This window comes from Molothrus aeneus, chromosome Z, assembly GCF_037042795.1.
Source record: "Molothrus aeneus isolate 106 chromosome Z, BPBGC_Maene_1.0, whole genome shotgun sequence".
NCBI lineage: Eukaryota > Metazoa > Chordata > Aves > Passeriformes > Icteridae > Molothrus > Molothrus aeneus.
In genome coordinates this window covers 27,956,111-27,974,215 of record NC_089680.1, presented here as the reverse complement: position 1 = coordinate 27,974,215, position 18,105 = coordinate 27,956,111, and the positions used below count along the sequence as shown (strand labels likewise).

Sequence of the window (18,105 nt, the reverse complement as noted above, 5' to 3'; positions counted from 1 at the left end):
CAATGGAAAAGTCCTCCTTTCTACCTTTTTTCCCCCCAGTTCCCAAGGTGAGAAATGGAAATCAAGGCTCAGATTCTGTGTTCATTTTGTTATTTGTGGCTCAAACAATATCCTTACTGCTGACAGTTTTGTGTAATAGCTGTAGCTATTGTTTTTCTCTGCATTAATCTGTATTCCTTTGCCATATGAATAGTTCATTGATTATCTTTATTTACTTTACAAGTGAGAGAATCTTTGCACTATGATTTCTGTATATATGTGTAGTTCTTCTGTACTCAATCTTATGATACACTATGCCATGGAAGACCCCAAGATAATCAGATTATGAAATAAAATAACCTTCATTCTTCCCTCTGAGTATTGTTTGCATTTTGAATAACAGTTAACAGAACTAGTAAGACATTATGTGAGTACTCTAGGCACAAGTTGTCAGTGCTGTTAGTATAACTTCTGAATGAGACATCAACACATGGTTAAACTGTGCTTGCTAAGATCCTTTTTGAGCTCAAAGATCAGTAAGTTACATGTATGTCAGATCTCTTGATTTTTCTTCCTTCACTTTTGAAACTATTTTTCCCTACAAAATCACACTTCTCTGAGGCTAAATATCCTTCTCATGGTTTACCTTTTGTATACAAAGGAATCCAGCCAGTCTTTGATAAACTGACTCAATAAACCAGTATTAATGGATCACAAATGTATAATAAAGAGAGAGCAGTGAATTATTAACTAATGTTGTTATAAACAGACAAGTTTTAGAGTCAAAATGCTCACTTTGCCCTGGTTACTGATTTTACACATACAACTTTTATAAATCTTTTAAACAACTAATAAATACTTCACAAGAAGTTTCATCTGGTATTGTTACCAGGAGCTAAGTTGACCTGAGTGTAATACCTGTCTCAGCACTTTCCCTACCTTCATTAGTAAATCTGCCATCAGTTCTTGACAATGACATATACAGGTGGAGAAGTGTGGACCACCCAAACTTCAGAAAAAGCTTTAGTCAAAAATCTAAAAACAGTAAACCTGTTAATGAAGACAAACTGAGCAGAAATGGTCCTTACTTGTCTGATAAGCCTTTGAGCCACCTGGGATAACAGGCCTGAGCAACTCTCTTCACATGGCTTTTAGCTTTAAAGCCAAAATGTTACAGATCTGGAAAAAGGGAAGCTATGAGTTAACAGAATAAGGAACTAAATTGTGACATGTTCTTGTAAACCAAAGAAATCTAATTAATCACAAACATCAGGGAATCAAGAAAGCTCGATTGTCTTTGTTCTGGAAAAAAGGTGGGGGGAAAGGGAAAACAGATTTTTGAAAAGAAGCAGAAGCAAATATGTTGGTCAGCTGCAGATATTTTTCAGAAGTGCAAATGTCAATTAAGTATTTAGAAACATCTTGAATAAGGAAAAATTTTCTGCATAGAAGTAAGAGACAATAATTACTTCTCTCTACAAAAATGACAACATTCTTATAAGACTGGTTTTTATTGTTTTGTTTCTGTGGCTGTTTTTTGCAGGTGTTGCTGCTTTGGATTCCAACATTTCTGGGAAGATTGGTTTGCGAGCAGTTGTATATTATTTCTGCACAACAGTCATTGCTGTAATATTAGGTACTCTGTGATTCTGTAACTTTTTAAATCATCAGCATTGCCTAATTACAAATGTACTGCACTGTGACATTACTAATTTCTCAAGACAGGATGTGGAGATAAGATGGGGAATCATACCAGACAACCTGACATTACCTGTAGTCAGATACAGAGAGGAGCTGTCCTGCTGTCCGTGGTTGGGCTGTATTCATATGCAGTGTGAAGCCACAGGCAATTTCACCATATATTTCAGCTCAGGGAAGATTAGGAGCTGTCTGCTGAGATAAAAAATGACCAGCAGTGAGAAAGTTGAATGAATGTCAAAGACCAACCTTAAATACAAAGTGAATTTCCTCAATTGCAAAACTGATAGCCTGTTCCTGATTCTCATATTGGAAAATATGTAGTGTGTCACACCTGAAAGAATGACAGAAAATACTGGTTCCTTTGTCATCTTGTTTCTTTTCTTGAAGGCTTTTTCCCCCTCTGTGACTGCCAGGCTCCAATCCTAGATCTCCAAAATTCTCATCTCCTGTTACAGGAAGTTCCTGACAAGCAACATTGACATGTTTTGTATTTGCTTAAAGAAACATCCTAAGCCCGCCTTCTTAAATAAGAAATAAAATAAAACAATCTATCTCATATGTCTTGGTAATTTCTGTGAATACATAAGGACTGTTATATAAAGACTAATTATTAGTATGTATCTAACTTTGAAATTGTTCCAGCTTTGGGTGAGGTGTTAAACCAGACAATCTCCCAAGGTCCTTGCTATTCTAAGTTGTTCCATGGCATTATGACATTACTTGTTTCATAATGCAGAGCTATGCAAATACAGTAATGCTTTTATTCATTAGAAAGACTTGTTCCTGCCTGGTTGAAGGGTCATCCAAACAGCTTTCTCCCTTCTTTCTCCCTTCACTGAAATTTAGTAGTTTCATTTGCTTTGGCTTTCTCTGGACTTGTATAAGGGGAAAAAAAAGAGAAAAAAAATATATTGAGAATTTGGAGAATAACAATAGTAAAAATTCTTAAAATGGAGCCACTAAAGTAAATGAAAAATTTGTCATTGATTTCAGTATTTACAAGGTCAAATCTAATATTTCTTAATCTACTTTTTTTTATTTCTTTCTTTTTCTGAAGCCTTCTCTTACATAACTATATTGCTACCTAACTTTAATGAAACACCCTGTGACTCTGGGGTGCACACTTGTATTCATTTCTGAAAGCTAGTAACAAGAAGACTACATAAAGGACAAGGGAAATAGCAATTAAATATATTCTCTCTGCAAAAGTTGCAGCACACTCATCTGAAGCCAGCTAAAGTTACTTACCCTCTTGGTGAGCAGTAGTGATGTAGTATGATACATACAAAAACAAAGCTAAAGTGATGAAGTCTAGGGGCAAACCTGCAAGTAGCTCCTGTACTGGGGGAACCCACACATTTAAGGACACCACCTGCAGACTTTTCTGCACATACTATCAGAAGCACCCAGGGAAAGTGTTTGTTGAGTTCACAAAGAGTTTGGATACACAGGATATACTTGCACAGTGAGCTCTGCTTCTCCTTCTGCAGGGATTATCCTTGTTGTGACCATTAAACCTGGAGTGACTCAAAGAGCAAGTGAGATTGACAGAATGGGCAGTACCCCAGAAGTCAATACTGTTGATGCCTTGCTGGATCTGATCAGGTGAGATTTTAATTTTTAGTTTCCATATCCCCTTTGCAGAAGTTCAAACCAACACAAATTAAGTTGTGATATGTAATACAATAAAATGCTTTCTGATACTGTTTGGATGAATAAGGGTAATATTTCAACAAATTAGACATTTAAAAATTTACTCAAAGCAGTTTGTTTAAAAGAAATTCTCTTTACAGCATAGACTTCAGCTAATAAACCAGTGATGAAAAATCCACCCTTCACAGAAACTGACATGCAAGATTTATCTATTATGAGGAAAAGATCCATAAAGGATTGGTGGATTACTGATTGGCAGCTCCTGTGTCATCCAGCATAGACAACCAGCTGAAATTGCAGAGCTGTGGTTCCCCTCTGCAAGGCAGCATGCAGAGTAACAGATGCAGTATGCCAAGATTTCCAGGGGTTCCACAGTCAAGAAGTTTGCTGCATCACCAGTATCTAAGGCAACTGTATAATGTGTCTTTCCCCATTAGCATCATGGACAATGATAGATATTTTAAAGTGGTTAGAAGAAGGAAACCCCTAGAAAAGTCTGCAGAAGACAGGTGCAGGTTTTCAGAGCTACTGTGTATAAGGGATTTGAAGAAAAATAACACCAATAAAGGCTGCATTTCCAATAGAGGCTAGAGGCTAGGTGGTACCTTCAAAAATATTTCTGTTGATTTTTTTTCTTCTGGTATATTTAGTCTCTATTCTGGGTCACCATTCCTGCCCACCATTTTGCCTTTGTAGAATTTTTACATAATCTGTCACATAAGAATCAACTGCCACATATCTAGTAGTTTGGGGGTATGCTATAGATTATAGCTCAACTTCTTGCAAAGAAGTTGAAGACTGTAAATTAGCAGTTAAAATATCTGAAATTCTCTTTTAAAGGAATTAGAATTGCCTATATATTTATATTAAAAAATATGGATAGAAATAATAGATTTAGGATTCAACACAAGACAGTCTTGTAAAGATGAAGGAAAAACCCACACTTAAACAAACTGATTTTGCTTTTGAATAGATTTTGCTTTTAAAACTTGAAAACCAAAGGCAGGAGTTTGTGAAAGATCTTTAGGGGAGATTTTAAAACTTCTACTTCAGTATATAAATGTATTATATATATAAAATGCATTTTCTGCACTGGGTTGGATATTTACCAAATACCTAATTAATGCTTTCTTCTTGCAACTGTTTGAATCTGAAATTTGCATTTGGAAACGAGTCACACAACTGCATTGCACTAAATCTCCTAATTTTTTGGTGTTTGAAAATGGTCCTTGACCGCAGAATAACACAGGAGAATTTACCATTAACGAAGATTAATTTCTGAATTCAAAACTACAATAGAGCATACCAAATATATTATTCTTACAGCACAGCTTTTGTAAGAAGTTTTTTATTTTTCTTTTCTGCCCATATTTGACATAACCTATAAAGATGGTGTGTCCTATATTTCTTACACAAGTCAAGGAGATAATGTAGCAGGGATAAAATACACTGGGTTTAGTATCTTACCAATAGAAATGTCAAATACTAAAAAATAAGCCCAGAAGTTCAACAAGTGCAAGCAGGAAAACAGTCATTGGGACTCTTAAACCCTTAATTTCTTTGGAAAAAAAAATCTATCTATCTATCTATCTATCTATCTATCTATCTATCTATCTATCTATCTATCTCTGGTGATGCTAAATATACTTCTTTCTGCTAAAAGAAACAAAACATGATCTGTTTTTTAGCATCAAATTTTATCATTTTTTTATAGCAAACAACTTTTCCTTAGTATGCTGTTGTATTGAAATGCTTCTATGCTTTATAACAGGAATATGTTCCCAGAGAACCTTGTTCAGGCCTGTTTCCAACAGGTAAGTTTGCACATCCCTCTTTATTTCTGTAGTTTTCACTGTTAACCACAAATTATTTTCATATGTCACAAAAAAGTTGTCAGGCAAGACTTATTTCTGAGAAGTCCAGGAATATCTTCATCTCCTATAAAAAGGTGAGGGTTTAAGGCATCTTGGTTCCATTTCCATTATGATAAACATTCTGCTATCAGCTATTAAGTCCCAAAAAAGCACTGTTTAAGAGCTGGATGCAGAAACCAAGCAGCATGTAAGACAAGATGTTTCGTTTTGGGACAAGAGTTAGAAGAACCATCTTAAGAGGATTAGTTGCCTAGTTCTTAAGATCCCTCTGTGTCTGATAAAGTCTGTGTAAGTTAGCCCTCACCCTGAAGTGTCTCACATCTAATATCAACTGCCAGACCAAATTCTTTGAAGGAAAAGGATGATAACTAGTAGTCTATTTGAGACATCTTTCAGGAAAAGGGAGTGTTGCAAGATGAAAGAGGAAACTTCTGTCTATATATTAGACTTACCAGCTAACCTCCCCCAGAAATTTAAATCAGAAATTTATATGCTGCTGTGCGCAACTCACTTTATAAAACTTCTCCATGTAGTTTTTGTCATCATTACTGGCCACCCCACACTAAGGGGACAGGCAGGCTCTTTTAGGAATCCTTGACAGAATGCTGGTGGCATTAAACTGTAGTTACTATTAAAGTCTTGTTTTCTTAATGGATTATGATTAGTATAGCACAGAACTTAGAATAGCACAGGATTTCTGTGAGCAGAATCAGTGTAGAACAGTTTTATAGTAGCACAATTTAACTTGTTTTCTAATCACCTGGAGCGACTGCATATTTGGTCAAATCTTAATACTTAATTTGCTGTATCAATATAACAGCCATAATCTATGTTTGAAAAACATATAAAAGAATGGAGGTTGGTCACTCAGTCCTCAGAGGAAGCAGACAATGATGGAGGCATCCCTGACCACCAGGTCTCACTGTCCTGCAGCAGTTTTGGTCCACGTTACTCACTAGGACTTATACCTGCTCGGTTTTATGGACGGTGTACCTGCTGCTGTTACATTTGCCTGTTCTGTGACTGCATCATCAACATCGCTTGTCTGGCTGGGTGCCTGAAGCATTTAAGACAAATAAGGAGAGTAGTAGTCAGCCTTGTGCCAGGAATCTGGAGGCTAGTAAGGAGCGGAAGAGTAAGACTGTTAGGTTTGTCTGCTTGGTGCACAGGACCTTGAAGACCTGGCAATGAGGGGAAAGGGAAATATGTAACCCATTTGACCACTAACAATGTCTGTTTGCCTAGCAGAGTGGCATTAGTTATGCTGACCACATCACCAAGAGCCTCTCCTGGCATGGCTGTCAGCAATTCTCTCCAGACTGTTTGTTCCAGCAAAAAATTCTTGCCATTGTCAGGAGCTCTAGCTCATGCCCCACAAGACTGCAGCACATCCATGGGGTATCCAAGATCCTGGGGAGCAGCATTCCTAGAATGTTATTTGTGAACCTCTTGTTTGATCTACAACTTCTGAGGAACAGAGCCCTGACAGCTCACATGAATTGGGAAATAAAGTGTTTGTCTATATTTGCTACCTTCACTTCAATTGGTTAATTTTTCTCATATTTTTACTGCACCTTTGTCTATTCTTCAGTTTTCTCATTTTTCTAAATAAGTTCTTCTGGATTTTTTTCTTTAAAAACTTTCCAGTATAAAACCAAACGTGAAAAAGTTAAAACTACAACTGCTGTGGATAAAAATAGCTCCATATTTCGAGAGGAACCCACTACAACAGCTACAACAGCAAAGGCTTCAGAGGTACGACCTTTTATCCTTTCATTCCTTCATAATATATGAAGTAGGAAGAAAGAACAGACTAAATTTGGTTTATTTCATGTGGTTAGTGATGAAGAAATCATTGGAAATAGCATATAGATGGATTTTAGCAAGACTATGGAAGTTAATTAATAAATGCTTAGAGGTCCTTCCAGTAGGATTAAGAACATCAGAGGATCCCATGGGTAATTGACCAGTCCAAAGAAAACAGATGTAGATTGATTACTTTTATCTGCTTATGAATTGTAAATTTTGTGAAAAATTCAACACTCACTGTGGAAAGACTAGATGTACATCACCTTGAGATATTTGAGTAGCAATAACTGTAATTGTAAGCACTAAAAAAGAAAATTAGTTGAAAATAATAACAAATATTTTAATGGAAAACAAAACAATATAAAGCATATGTTAATTAATAGTTTTTACTCTGAAAAACAATGTACAGAAAAAAAAGTGAAGAGGTTTAAAAAGCATTTCATTAGAGGTGTAGAAAGCTTTTGGGTGTTAATGGTGTATAAAGTCTAGACTTACTCTGGAGGAGAGGGAGAAAGGAATTCAATAGAATGTGAATGCAGAACTATAAACAATACCAAATCAATATACATTTTATTATACTCCTTCCAAATTTCATCTCAAAGTAATAATAGCATGGGAAGATGGGCTATATGAAGAGACATTAATTAAATCCTGAACCAGAATGTAGTGAAGAATTGCACGCTTTTGTTGATATGTTCAGGCTGCACAGAAGAATGTATGAATACCTCTTTAGTAGGATTTTTATGCAATGTGCACACAATTCTCCTATAAATTATGAAATTACACTGATGTCCCAGTTGTTAGGCAGTGGTGAATTTATCTTAGATCCAGATACAAACCCTTGAGTTGTTCAGAAACTAACGCAAGGATTCTGCATCTGTGTTTTGCTTTCCAGTGGGGAGTAAATCTTGAGTGTAGAGGAGTAGATCTTGAAAGCATGACTGTGGATACTTAGACCTTGCCATACTCAAGTCAGAAGTCTATAGAAAGGACAGCACAAATTAAGGGGTGCTTTACTCCCTGCTGAGGTTTGGTCAGGTCCATACATGGCTTTAAAATACAAAATATTCAAGTTCAGTTTAGTGTATTCCTGAACTTGCCCACATGGCAATTTCAGAAAGCCAGTAGAGTGGCTGGGAAAGAGCTTCATGTCTTCAAAAAAATCTAAATGTCTTTTCGTTTTAGAACTCTTTAAAGTAAATTCACTATTTTCAGTATTTTTTTCTCTTGATTCCAATTTATAGAACAAAACCCAAGAATATAAAATTGTGGGGATGTATTCCAACGGCATCAATGCGCTGGGGTTGATTGTCTTTTGCCTTGTTTTTGGAGTGGTTATTGGGAAAATGGGAGAGAAAGGACAAGTGCTGATGGATTTCTTCAATGCGCTGAACGAAGCTACAATGAGAATAGTTCAGATAATTATGTGGTAAGTTCAAGGGCATACTAGCATTTTCCAATAACTTCTTTAAGTGGATTTTGTCACTGAAGAGGTAAGAGCAGACTCAACCTCATGTTTGCTTTTGCATAGTGCTTTACAGAAAGCAGCTTTCAAAGAAAGATTGGTAAAAATTTTCCTTTCTACAGAATTTGATCCTTTTGAGGGAACTGGAAACAGGGCTTCTTAATATATACTAAAGGAGCAGTCCTATTGGTTCCCAAGAAACTTGAGTATTTTAGACATTCTTGCTAGATGTTTATAAAAAACTAGTGCACTAGTCATTTGAGGCCTCTTTTGAGGATAAGCATTACCACTCATATGCCCTTCTGAGTCTTGAACATTATTCTCTGAAAGACATTATGTTCACAGGATGTCTGTATTGGATCTAAGTTCCTTTAGAAATCTGAATTAATATGCAAGAAACAGCACAGAGAAAAATTAAAAATGGTATGCAAAATACAACTTAGTATCATTTACCTCCTGCTTATAGGTTTTGTGAGACTACATTCTCATAATGTTCTCAGACAAGAAAAATAAATTTAAAATACAGAAACGTGTGTGATAGTGTTTGGTGGGACTTCACAGCTATTAATAGAATTTTATATGTGCAAATCACAATTACAGGATCAGGACTATAAAAACACACAATTCCTTCCAGAGCTTGATCCTACATGCAGAGTGCCTTGTGCCACTTATTACAATACTCTGCTCATGTGCACATTTCATACCAGTACCATGTCAGATCTGACCTTTCCATGGGTTTTTCTTACATCCCAGCATACTGAGATGTATGTAAAACAGCAAACCTGTCCAGGGTTTGCACAATTCTTGCTTCCTTAAAGAAAGGTAAATTAATTTCTGCAACTGGTCCTGTGCTAAGCAGCTAGTTTAGTCCCAAGCTAAGTTAAAGCCCTGTGAGATGGGTTGCCTCACTCTGCAGAAAATTACCAACAATGAGACTCCAGACTTAGCACGTGCCATACGGGCATTTACATATAAATTGATTATCCATTTTCTTGCATGTGCAAGAAGCTGTGGCTACAGGCTCCCTGAGTTTCTACAGATGTGGGAGCTGTTGTTTGAAACAAGACAGAGTTTTCTGCTGAAAGTATGAGGAATTAGTACTGTTTTCATCAAGTTCAGTGCTTAGAGGAACTAGATATACCTGCTTTCTACAGGGGTAAGATACAATTTTGTTTATGAGATAGCACACATACATTTTATAAATTTATAATTTCTATTTTAAAATGGATACATTTGATATATTCACAAATTTATAGATTAAATTATACTGCTCAAGACTCTGGAGTAATAACTTGTCTCTGTGACAGCCTGCTCTCTGGAACCAAAAAAAATATGCAATGGAGCTGGTGCTAACATAATTCCTGATATTTCCCTTGAATTTTCTGTAGGCAATAGCCTATGCAGCTGTTCAGATCCATGATCAGGTTTATTCTGTGCAAGTGACACAGCTATAACCCCCAGTGCTGCAGGGCAGCTCCTGTAACTACAGGAGACCTTTCCCATCTGTGTGTGATTGCAGACTAGACAGACACTGGTCTCAACCCTGCAAACTTCCACCCCCAGGGAGCCTATGGCTATACATGAACATTTGCTGTAACAGGGTATATGCCCATACCCCTTCCTGACTTCTGTGTATTCTGTGTATTCTTTGACACCAAGTTATACAATACTAGCTAGACTACGTGTAGAGTTACATTTACTTTTATTTTCCAGACTTCTTTCATCACCTCTGTTGTAGCCTTGCTGCAAATGAATAAAGTCCAATGTATAACGTAATTTAAGAAAAAAAAAATCTGTTGTTGTGAAATAGGATATCAAAACATATTTTTTATCTCTTTAAAAAAATTACTCTGGGAGAGAAGTTATTTCATGGTGAGCATGCAGTATGTCTGAGAATGCATTTTTGATAGCTTTATTTTTCCTTTCTAGGTATATGCCAATTGGTATCGTGTTTTTAATTGCTGGGAAGATAATAGAAGTCGAGGACTGGGAAATCTTTCGTAAATTGGGTCTTTATATGGCTACAGTAATAAGTGGGTATGTCATTTCTTAAAGATGTATGCAGTTTTGGAGCTCAGTTGACTACCACTCAATTATCCACCACATCCAGTCTTCTAGGTCAGAGACAAAAATTCTCATCAGTGAAAATTATGTGAGGATATGTGAGGATGGTTTGAATGCACATTTTGCTGGATGCATGTTCTGTTTTAAAAAGTCACTGCCTTGCATTCTAAAAAAAACCAAAACCCAAAAGTAAATTCCTTTATTGTATTCACTGTTTCATCTTCACAGCTTGTGCTGAAGAAAATATTGTTGTATTAAAGGTGAGGTTATGAATTATTTTTTATTGGGGCTTGCCAGCCTATCGAACTTATACAAATACGTGGATTATGTTGGGAGCCTCCATGGAATTTTTGGACCCAAGGTTTTGTAGCACAGACTGAACTCCCTGCTGAGTACAGATGTATAGTAAGAGCAGTGCACAATAAAGGATGCTAAAGAGACTGATCCCTTCCCTCCCCAGTACTGAGCAGACAGCTGACATCAAGAGAAGCCCTGGGGATTGCACTGTTTGCTAATTCCTCCTCCAAGGTTAGGGTAGATGGTGAGGCTGCAAAAAGAGAAGTTGCAATCTGAATAACATAGCCAAGCATCAGAACTTTTTTTTTATTATTTTTTCTTAGCAGTTGTCTATTTAGAACAGTCTGGGTGGAGGAGGTTACCACCTGCATAATGTGGAACCTTTCAGCAGTGGAACTTTAGAATAACTTAACTGCTCCAATGATAGGTTATATTACCAGGTTATTATCTATCTCTGAAGACTATCCTACAAAGGACTCCTTTGTCAGATAAATGGATATTACAGTCCCAATAAGATAAATGTGCTTAAATTTCTGTTTCCAATTCAGTGAAGCATAGCCTTCTAGGCAAGTCTTGGTCCTTTACCTTAGCATCCACTCCTATAATTCCTTCAGTATACTAAGGACTTATATGTGTTTTGTCTAGAGGCTAAGTCTGAAATTGTTCAAGAGTTTCTTTCCCCACACGTTACGCATTTGCATGCTATTCTTCAAATGTCATTCACACACTTTCTGACAGCCAAAGAGAATGGTAATATATTAGTCTTAAATGCAAACGACTTTATAAATAGTCAAGAAGGATCTCTGGGGTTTTTGCAAGCACATTTATTTCAAGGTTGTTGTTTTGTTTTATTCATAAGCCAGTATGTTTGGACTAGCTGTTTGAAAATCAGAGATAAAATTTCTTTCTAAATAAGAATTACTGCTCCAGAAATAGCACTGATTCATTACTTCTTCAAAATGTTACAGAGATGAGTACAAGTTATGTTTATCTAATGCATTATGCAGTTTTTGTGAGTATTTCTTTGCACTTGGAAAATAGCTCAGATTTTTACATGCTTCAAAAGCTGATATTTACCAAGAGATGGTAAATCAAGACTCTAATATTTCCTATAGAAATTATAAATGACACCCCAACCCCAAGGTAGATAAAAATCATTGACAGAATGACAGTGTATTACTTCTGCTGGTTTTCTATGTCATTAACTCCAGTTAATTCAGAGGAGGAATATGTTAATGGATTACTACTACCTTTTGACTTCAGTTTTACATCAGATAGCAAGTTTTAGTTTTAGATGTGATAGCAAGTTTTATGACTATTTACCTATCGGTAACTGATTACAGGTTACTATTTGTATTGTGACAAGGCAAGTCTTCCTAAAGATGTGTGTGAAGACACAATGCCTTCTCCAAAGCACTTTTATTGCAAAGTAACCTGCCACTGCATAGCCTCCTGTTTAGCTGGTAATCATTTGTTTGACAGGCACAACAATTTTAAGTAGATCCCCAGGTGCCATCAAAAACATTAGTGAGAACTAATTTGCATCCTTGGAGAGAAAAATTCTCTGTTCCTCCAAATATGACCATTTTCCCTGATGGGTGCTCTGGTAGAAGATCTCTGCAGCATTTCTGCCTCCTGCAGAGCAGCCTCCCATGAGTGCTGCTCAAGGCATTGTTTTGTGTATTCTCTGCAAAACTGACCATCGGGAGAGCATGTAATAATCAGATCACAGGAGCAGATGTGGACACATACACACAAGGCTATAGGCTGCAAGGAAAAGGTGCTTGTTCTACATTTTTCAGCCTGAAAGAATACCCCTTTTTCTTACCTCTCAGGAAAAAGGAGAAATGTTGCTCTTTCTTTGGGTCTCTTAAAAATTGCTGTTCCCACCATCATTTTGGTTTTCATTCTTATGTGTTTGACCCTGTCTGCAGTGTATTCTGTTCACTGGTGTCTTCTGTAACTGCTTTTCATCCCCTCTTTAAGCTTGAACCTGAAAATAGCAGGTTATCTTAAATGTTTCTTGTATTCCTTTTAAAGATGTCTGTCCTATCCTCTGCTTTCTTTCCTTTAATCTCCCTAACCAGCTCACCTTCTCCCCAGCTTAATTATTCATGATCTTTCATAGCCTCAGCCCTACCAGGACTCATCCACCATTGTTTGCAGCTCACCTCAGTCTCTCTGTCTCATTCAGGTCACCATGAGGGAACAGACTTCCCCCAGTGTCTTTGGTACAATTTGCCACTAAGTATCTCAAGTCTCTCACGATTAATGATGAGGACATATTAGAAGTTACAGCAGAAGAAAGTCAAAGTGGAGACATAATTTAAGTGCCAGAGGGAACTCAAGCTGAAGGGGGGGGGAGAAGGAAAAAAAAGGAAAAAAAGAAAGAAAGGAAAAGAAAAAAGCTGCAGCAATTCCTTGCCTCTCCTTGCCTATGCCTTTTTCTCTTCCGAATGTATCAAGGAAGCTACATCCCTGTAAGAGATATTCCTACATGGAATGGCAGCTTGGGATTCTAAGGGACATGATTCTTCCTAACTTAAAAATGAATGCTATTAGAATTTCTGTTTTCAATTACTGATTATGATTTTGGTATAAAAAATTCTGCTCCTTTCTGATAATTGCATTTTATGAACAAAAATAAATATTACTTAAAATTTGTTTCAGGAAAACCAGTAGTAGCAAAGCAGATAAACAAAAATATTTTGAATAATGTCATGTTCATGCTACTAAAAAGATGCAAATCTAAATTTTTCAAATAACTAAGTCAGTATGCTTTTAGACTTAGACATACTTGAAATGCTTACTCTCATTAACATTTTATTAAGACAGCAAATGGCACCCATACCACTTTATTTTTTTCCTATATTCAGTTTGTTCTCAGGCATGTCACAAACCTAGCAATTTATACAATGATGCCTTGTGTTGGTGCATGTATAAATTGCTAGATTTCTTTCTAGAGTTATTTACAAAATTTTATCAAGACATGTTGCATGTTATTATTTACATTCCACTAAATATGTCATATGATTCTACAGTTCTGTGATATGTTCCCATACAGAATGAAAACTTCAATGCCTGTTCCTTTTGAAAAGATAATTTTTCAAGGAAACAAGAATGTAGGTTTTGTGGATGATTTTTGATGCCATTGTGGATTTCTGTACTGTGACTACTGGTCTCTTAATTTTCTGGTTTTGGCAGAACAAATGGTACCATTATTTATTGCTATCTTTATCAACTGCTCTGAAACCATAAAGCATTATTACAACAAAGGAATGCGCACATGAACATTTTGTGAGGACAGAGTAAAAATTCCAAGGTCATAGGTGACAACAGTTTTTGGGTTTATGTTTCCAGGCTATGTGATAATTTCTTTTCATGAAAAGCAGATGTGCTATAATTGCAGCCTTTGAACATAGGGAATACTCACAGACCCTTCAAATACATTTTTTTTCAAACGCACTTACAGCAGTCAGTTTACCTTTTATCTTAATGTCCACAAGCTCTGCATTCCTGTGCATTCAGGATTACGGCACAGTGTTCAAAATTAATGCATAGGTTGAAGGATGATTTCATCCCTGAGACCTATACAAATGCCCAGGCAAATACATCTGAGCTGCTAAAATCAAGAGAGTGAGTTAATCTTCTATGAGTCAACCCACCTAATTTTAAAAATTAATAGTTTCAAAACATAGTATTTCAGCATCTTACAACATTAAAAATGCTTAGACTACATATACCTCATTTAAATAGTCTCAAATATCTCACCACATTTTAATTGTAGACCTGAGCTTAGACAGTTTTGCCCAGAGCAGATATGGATTTTTCTAAAGGTCCATATTTGAAGATTCTGCAGAAAAATGTGCATTTCAGCTGACCCTGACTGGAAAGCATATTTACCTTTATTTCTAAAACATGTTCTGTAATAAGGGCAGACAAACTGAGAATAATAATTTGACTTGGTTTTCTGATTTGTCTCTGGTTTGCATTGTAAGGATTTGGGAGAAAAGAGAAATGTTTTAGTGTTATTTCAAATCACCCTCTGCACATCACTTTTAAATATTACGTATTAGTTTAGGCTTCTAATTTTTATCAGTTTAAAATTTTTTCAAGTCAATTCTTGCTTAGCTTAGGAGAGACAATTCATATATGGTGTCTCTCTCTCCAAAAGGAAGTGTAGAACAGCATTAGTCTGCTTTTTATTAATGTGTCATTCTCTCTAAATTTTGCATCTAGGTGAAACACCTTTAGTGTTTCATGATTATATTTGAGGACAGAGCTGGGTACCTATTATCAACATCTTAGTAAAGAAAGACAATGAGATGGATCTATTTGTTTAACTAGTTGATTTTATTTTGCAGACTTGCAATCCATTCCAGTATAGTTCTGCCGCTTATCTACTTAATAATAGTAAGGAAAAATCCTTTTCGATTTGCCATGGGGATGGCTCAGGCACTTCTTACAGCCCTTATGATCTCTTCCAGGTAAACAAAACCAGTATCTTTTCTGTAATGTTCCTAGTAGTATTGCATGGTCTGTGCTCTGCTTTTATTGCTACTTTTTTAAAAGCCCTGATATCAGCTGGACAGTTCTCAGTCCCCTGGAGGCTGAAATACTGTTTTCATTGTTATTTCTGTCATAACCAAAGGACACTACAGAGTGTGTTAACCTTACACCAAATGAGAGTCTGCCTCTCCCTGGAGGAGGCAGTTCTCTGCCATTCAGTTCATTAGCCACAGACTTGACAGCATTTAAGCAGTTGAACATTTTTTGTGACTACGTATACCATGGCAATTTACCATGTAGTTTTGAGAACTAACACTTAGCTATTTCTTCCAATATTTAGAAGGTATAACAGAAGTTGCTTTGCTTTTTCCTGGTGCGGCCTTCCTTCCTGCCTTAGATCTCCTTTTGAGTCATAGAGCAAATCATGCTCTGAGCAAAAGGAAACATAATAGAAATGGTGTGTTGTTGCTTTCACTTATTTTATGTGTTTCATTATGTGCCAGTTCAGCAACTTTGCCTGTCACTTTCCGCTGTGCAGAAGAAAAAAACTTGATTGACAAAAGAATCACAAGGTTCGTTCTTCCAGTCGGAGCTACCATCAACATGGATGGCACTGCTCTTTATGAAGCAGTAGCAGCCATATTTATTGCACAGCTGAATGACTTAGAACTGGATATTGGCCAAATAGTTACCATTAGGTAAGACTAAAGCCATCACATGCATTTTGTGGGAAGTGAGCTTTTTTGTGAATGGTACATTCAGATACCCCATGGGAAAGTTTAAACTATCATTCACAGCATAAGAAATAACAAATATTCTCATTTCTTGATCCAAGGCCTAGCCAGTGCAACCTGATGGGGAGGTAGGATGGATCAGGATATACAACACTGTTATGAAAATTGCCATTATTCTTCCCTGCAAACACTTGCAAACCTAACTCAGCCTCTACCTTTGATCCATCCAGTTTGCTTGCTAGACATGTGTTGCCTGTTATTCTGCAGTGTAACCATAAGAGTACATGAGAACATAGCCTGTCCTATAAGCTTGATACCAGACTTTGAGTAAATACTATTCAAGAGGAAATCTGAAACATTTAGGCCTCTTTCTTGCAGTGAAATTAAACTATTTGTGCTAGAAAACAGAGTAACATGTATTCTGAATGCCTTTTCTGGGTTTTATTTGGGATTTAGCGTCACAGCTACAGCAGCCAGCATCGGGGCTGCAGGCGTGCCCCAAGCCGGACTTGTTACCATGGTGATTGTGCTGAGTGCCATTGGCCTGCCTGCCGAGGATGTTACTCTGATCATTGCAGTTGACTGGCTTCTGTAAGTTTAAGGCACCTCATATTTAATATTTTTTTCTTTTTCTTTTTCCCTATCTTTTTTTTTAATGTTTGCAGAGGTTGCCTAGAAATGTGTGAGTCTGAGAAAGAAAGCAATAAAATCATTTAGTTGCAGAAAATGGATAAAGATTATTCTTATGGCCAGGCTTGTTCAGAGTTAAATGCAGTAATGGCTTTGATTGTGAGATAAGTCCTGCATGGGATGGCAGTGAATAACCTCACATTCAGAGATGCTGTCTGCCTTAAAGTAGTGGTCACATCACTAATAAATCATGAGCATCATCCTCAAGACAGACAAATTAAATAGGACCAAGAAATGTCTCTAGAGTGTCAGAGATGCCACTACATTATGCTAAACACATACATCATTCATAAAAATGAAATGTAGCCACAAGCTGCAAAGCACATGATATCCATAAACTGGCAGTGGAGCACAACATGAACAAAGCAAAACTGACCCTGGATTCCATGTGCACACATATAGCAGGTTGTACACAGATCTATGCTGCCAGCACTACTTTGCTAGGACTGTTCTTCACTGAGAGCACTCAGGGCCCAGCTTTCAATCAACAAGCACACATCTAAATTTGGAAAGTGATTCTTATGCCTAATCCAAACCATATCAGAACACTTCAAAACCTCTCAGTCACATTCATCTGCTCTTTCTGGAGAGAAGCCTTTTCACCAGAAATCTTTTCTGTTCAAGTTACACCGGTGTGTATCTCTGCCAATTTTGCAAAAGCCTGAAGAATCACAGAGTGTATTCTGGAGGTCAGAAGGCTATCAATACTCAGTTTTGTCCCATGATATAGAGGATTCACAAGTTAACAAGTATAACTTCAGGTTTTTTGCCTCCTAAACTGTGTGAGCTTTGGTGGTCAGGCCAAGGTCTTTTCACCTGCAGTTTGCATGAATGACATTTCACTGGTATCAATGCAGTGATCTTAATAATTTCATAGTATTTGCATTTCTTCTTCAGGTTTATTTACATTCAAGATAAATGCCTTGCTGTTCCTCCTCTGGCCTTTCCAGTCATTTTATTGAAGGATTTCTGGTGGCAACCTATGTATTTCACAGATATATTTAATTTATTTATTATATAACTCAATTTTTCAAATAGAGAGAAATGCCAGTCTCCAGAAAATCAGGTCTACTGTATGGACCCAAGAATCAATTCAATTTATGTATAAGCATAATTTCTCCAAAGGAACCAGTTCTATCCACAAGTAATTTTCCCAGTCAGCTGTCTGCAACAGGGTCTAATAGTTTTGTTTGCTGTGCTCCACAGTAATTTTGTTTTCTCCAGCTCTCTTCTATTCCTAGTGGGCATTTAATATTTGTAAGGATTGTGCAGATCAGTACAAACCACTGGCTCAGAGCAGGTATCTGAAGAGTCTAAGAACACCCAAATG

General features: G+C 36.7%; 1 protein-coding gene across 1 annotated transcript in view; it reads left to right on the top strand.

Moving 5' to 3' along the window:
* Positions 1–18,105, top strand: part of SLC1A1 (solute carrier family 1 member 1) — a 50,083-nt gene that overhangs the window by 28,399 nt on the left and 3,579 nt on the right. The window contains exons 3-11 of the mRNA XM_066569830.1: positions 1,523–1,615; positions 3,171–3,285; positions 5,105–5,147; positions 6,855–6,962; positions 8,261–8,445; positions 10,411–10,518; positions 15,207–15,329; positions 15,855–16,049; positions 16,542–16,676. Coding sequence (XP_066425927.1) covers positions 1,523–1,615; positions 3,171–3,285; positions 5,105–5,147; positions 6,855–6,962; positions 8,261–8,445; positions 10,411–10,518; positions 15,207–15,329; positions 15,855–16,049; positions 16,542–16,676 — 1,105 coding nt within the window. The remainder of the gene's footprint in view (positions 1–1,522; positions 1,616–3,170; positions 3,286–5,104; positions 5,148–6,854; positions 6,963–8,260; positions 8,446–10,410; positions 10,519–15,206; positions 15,330–15,854; positions 16,050–16,541; positions 16,677–18,105) is intronic.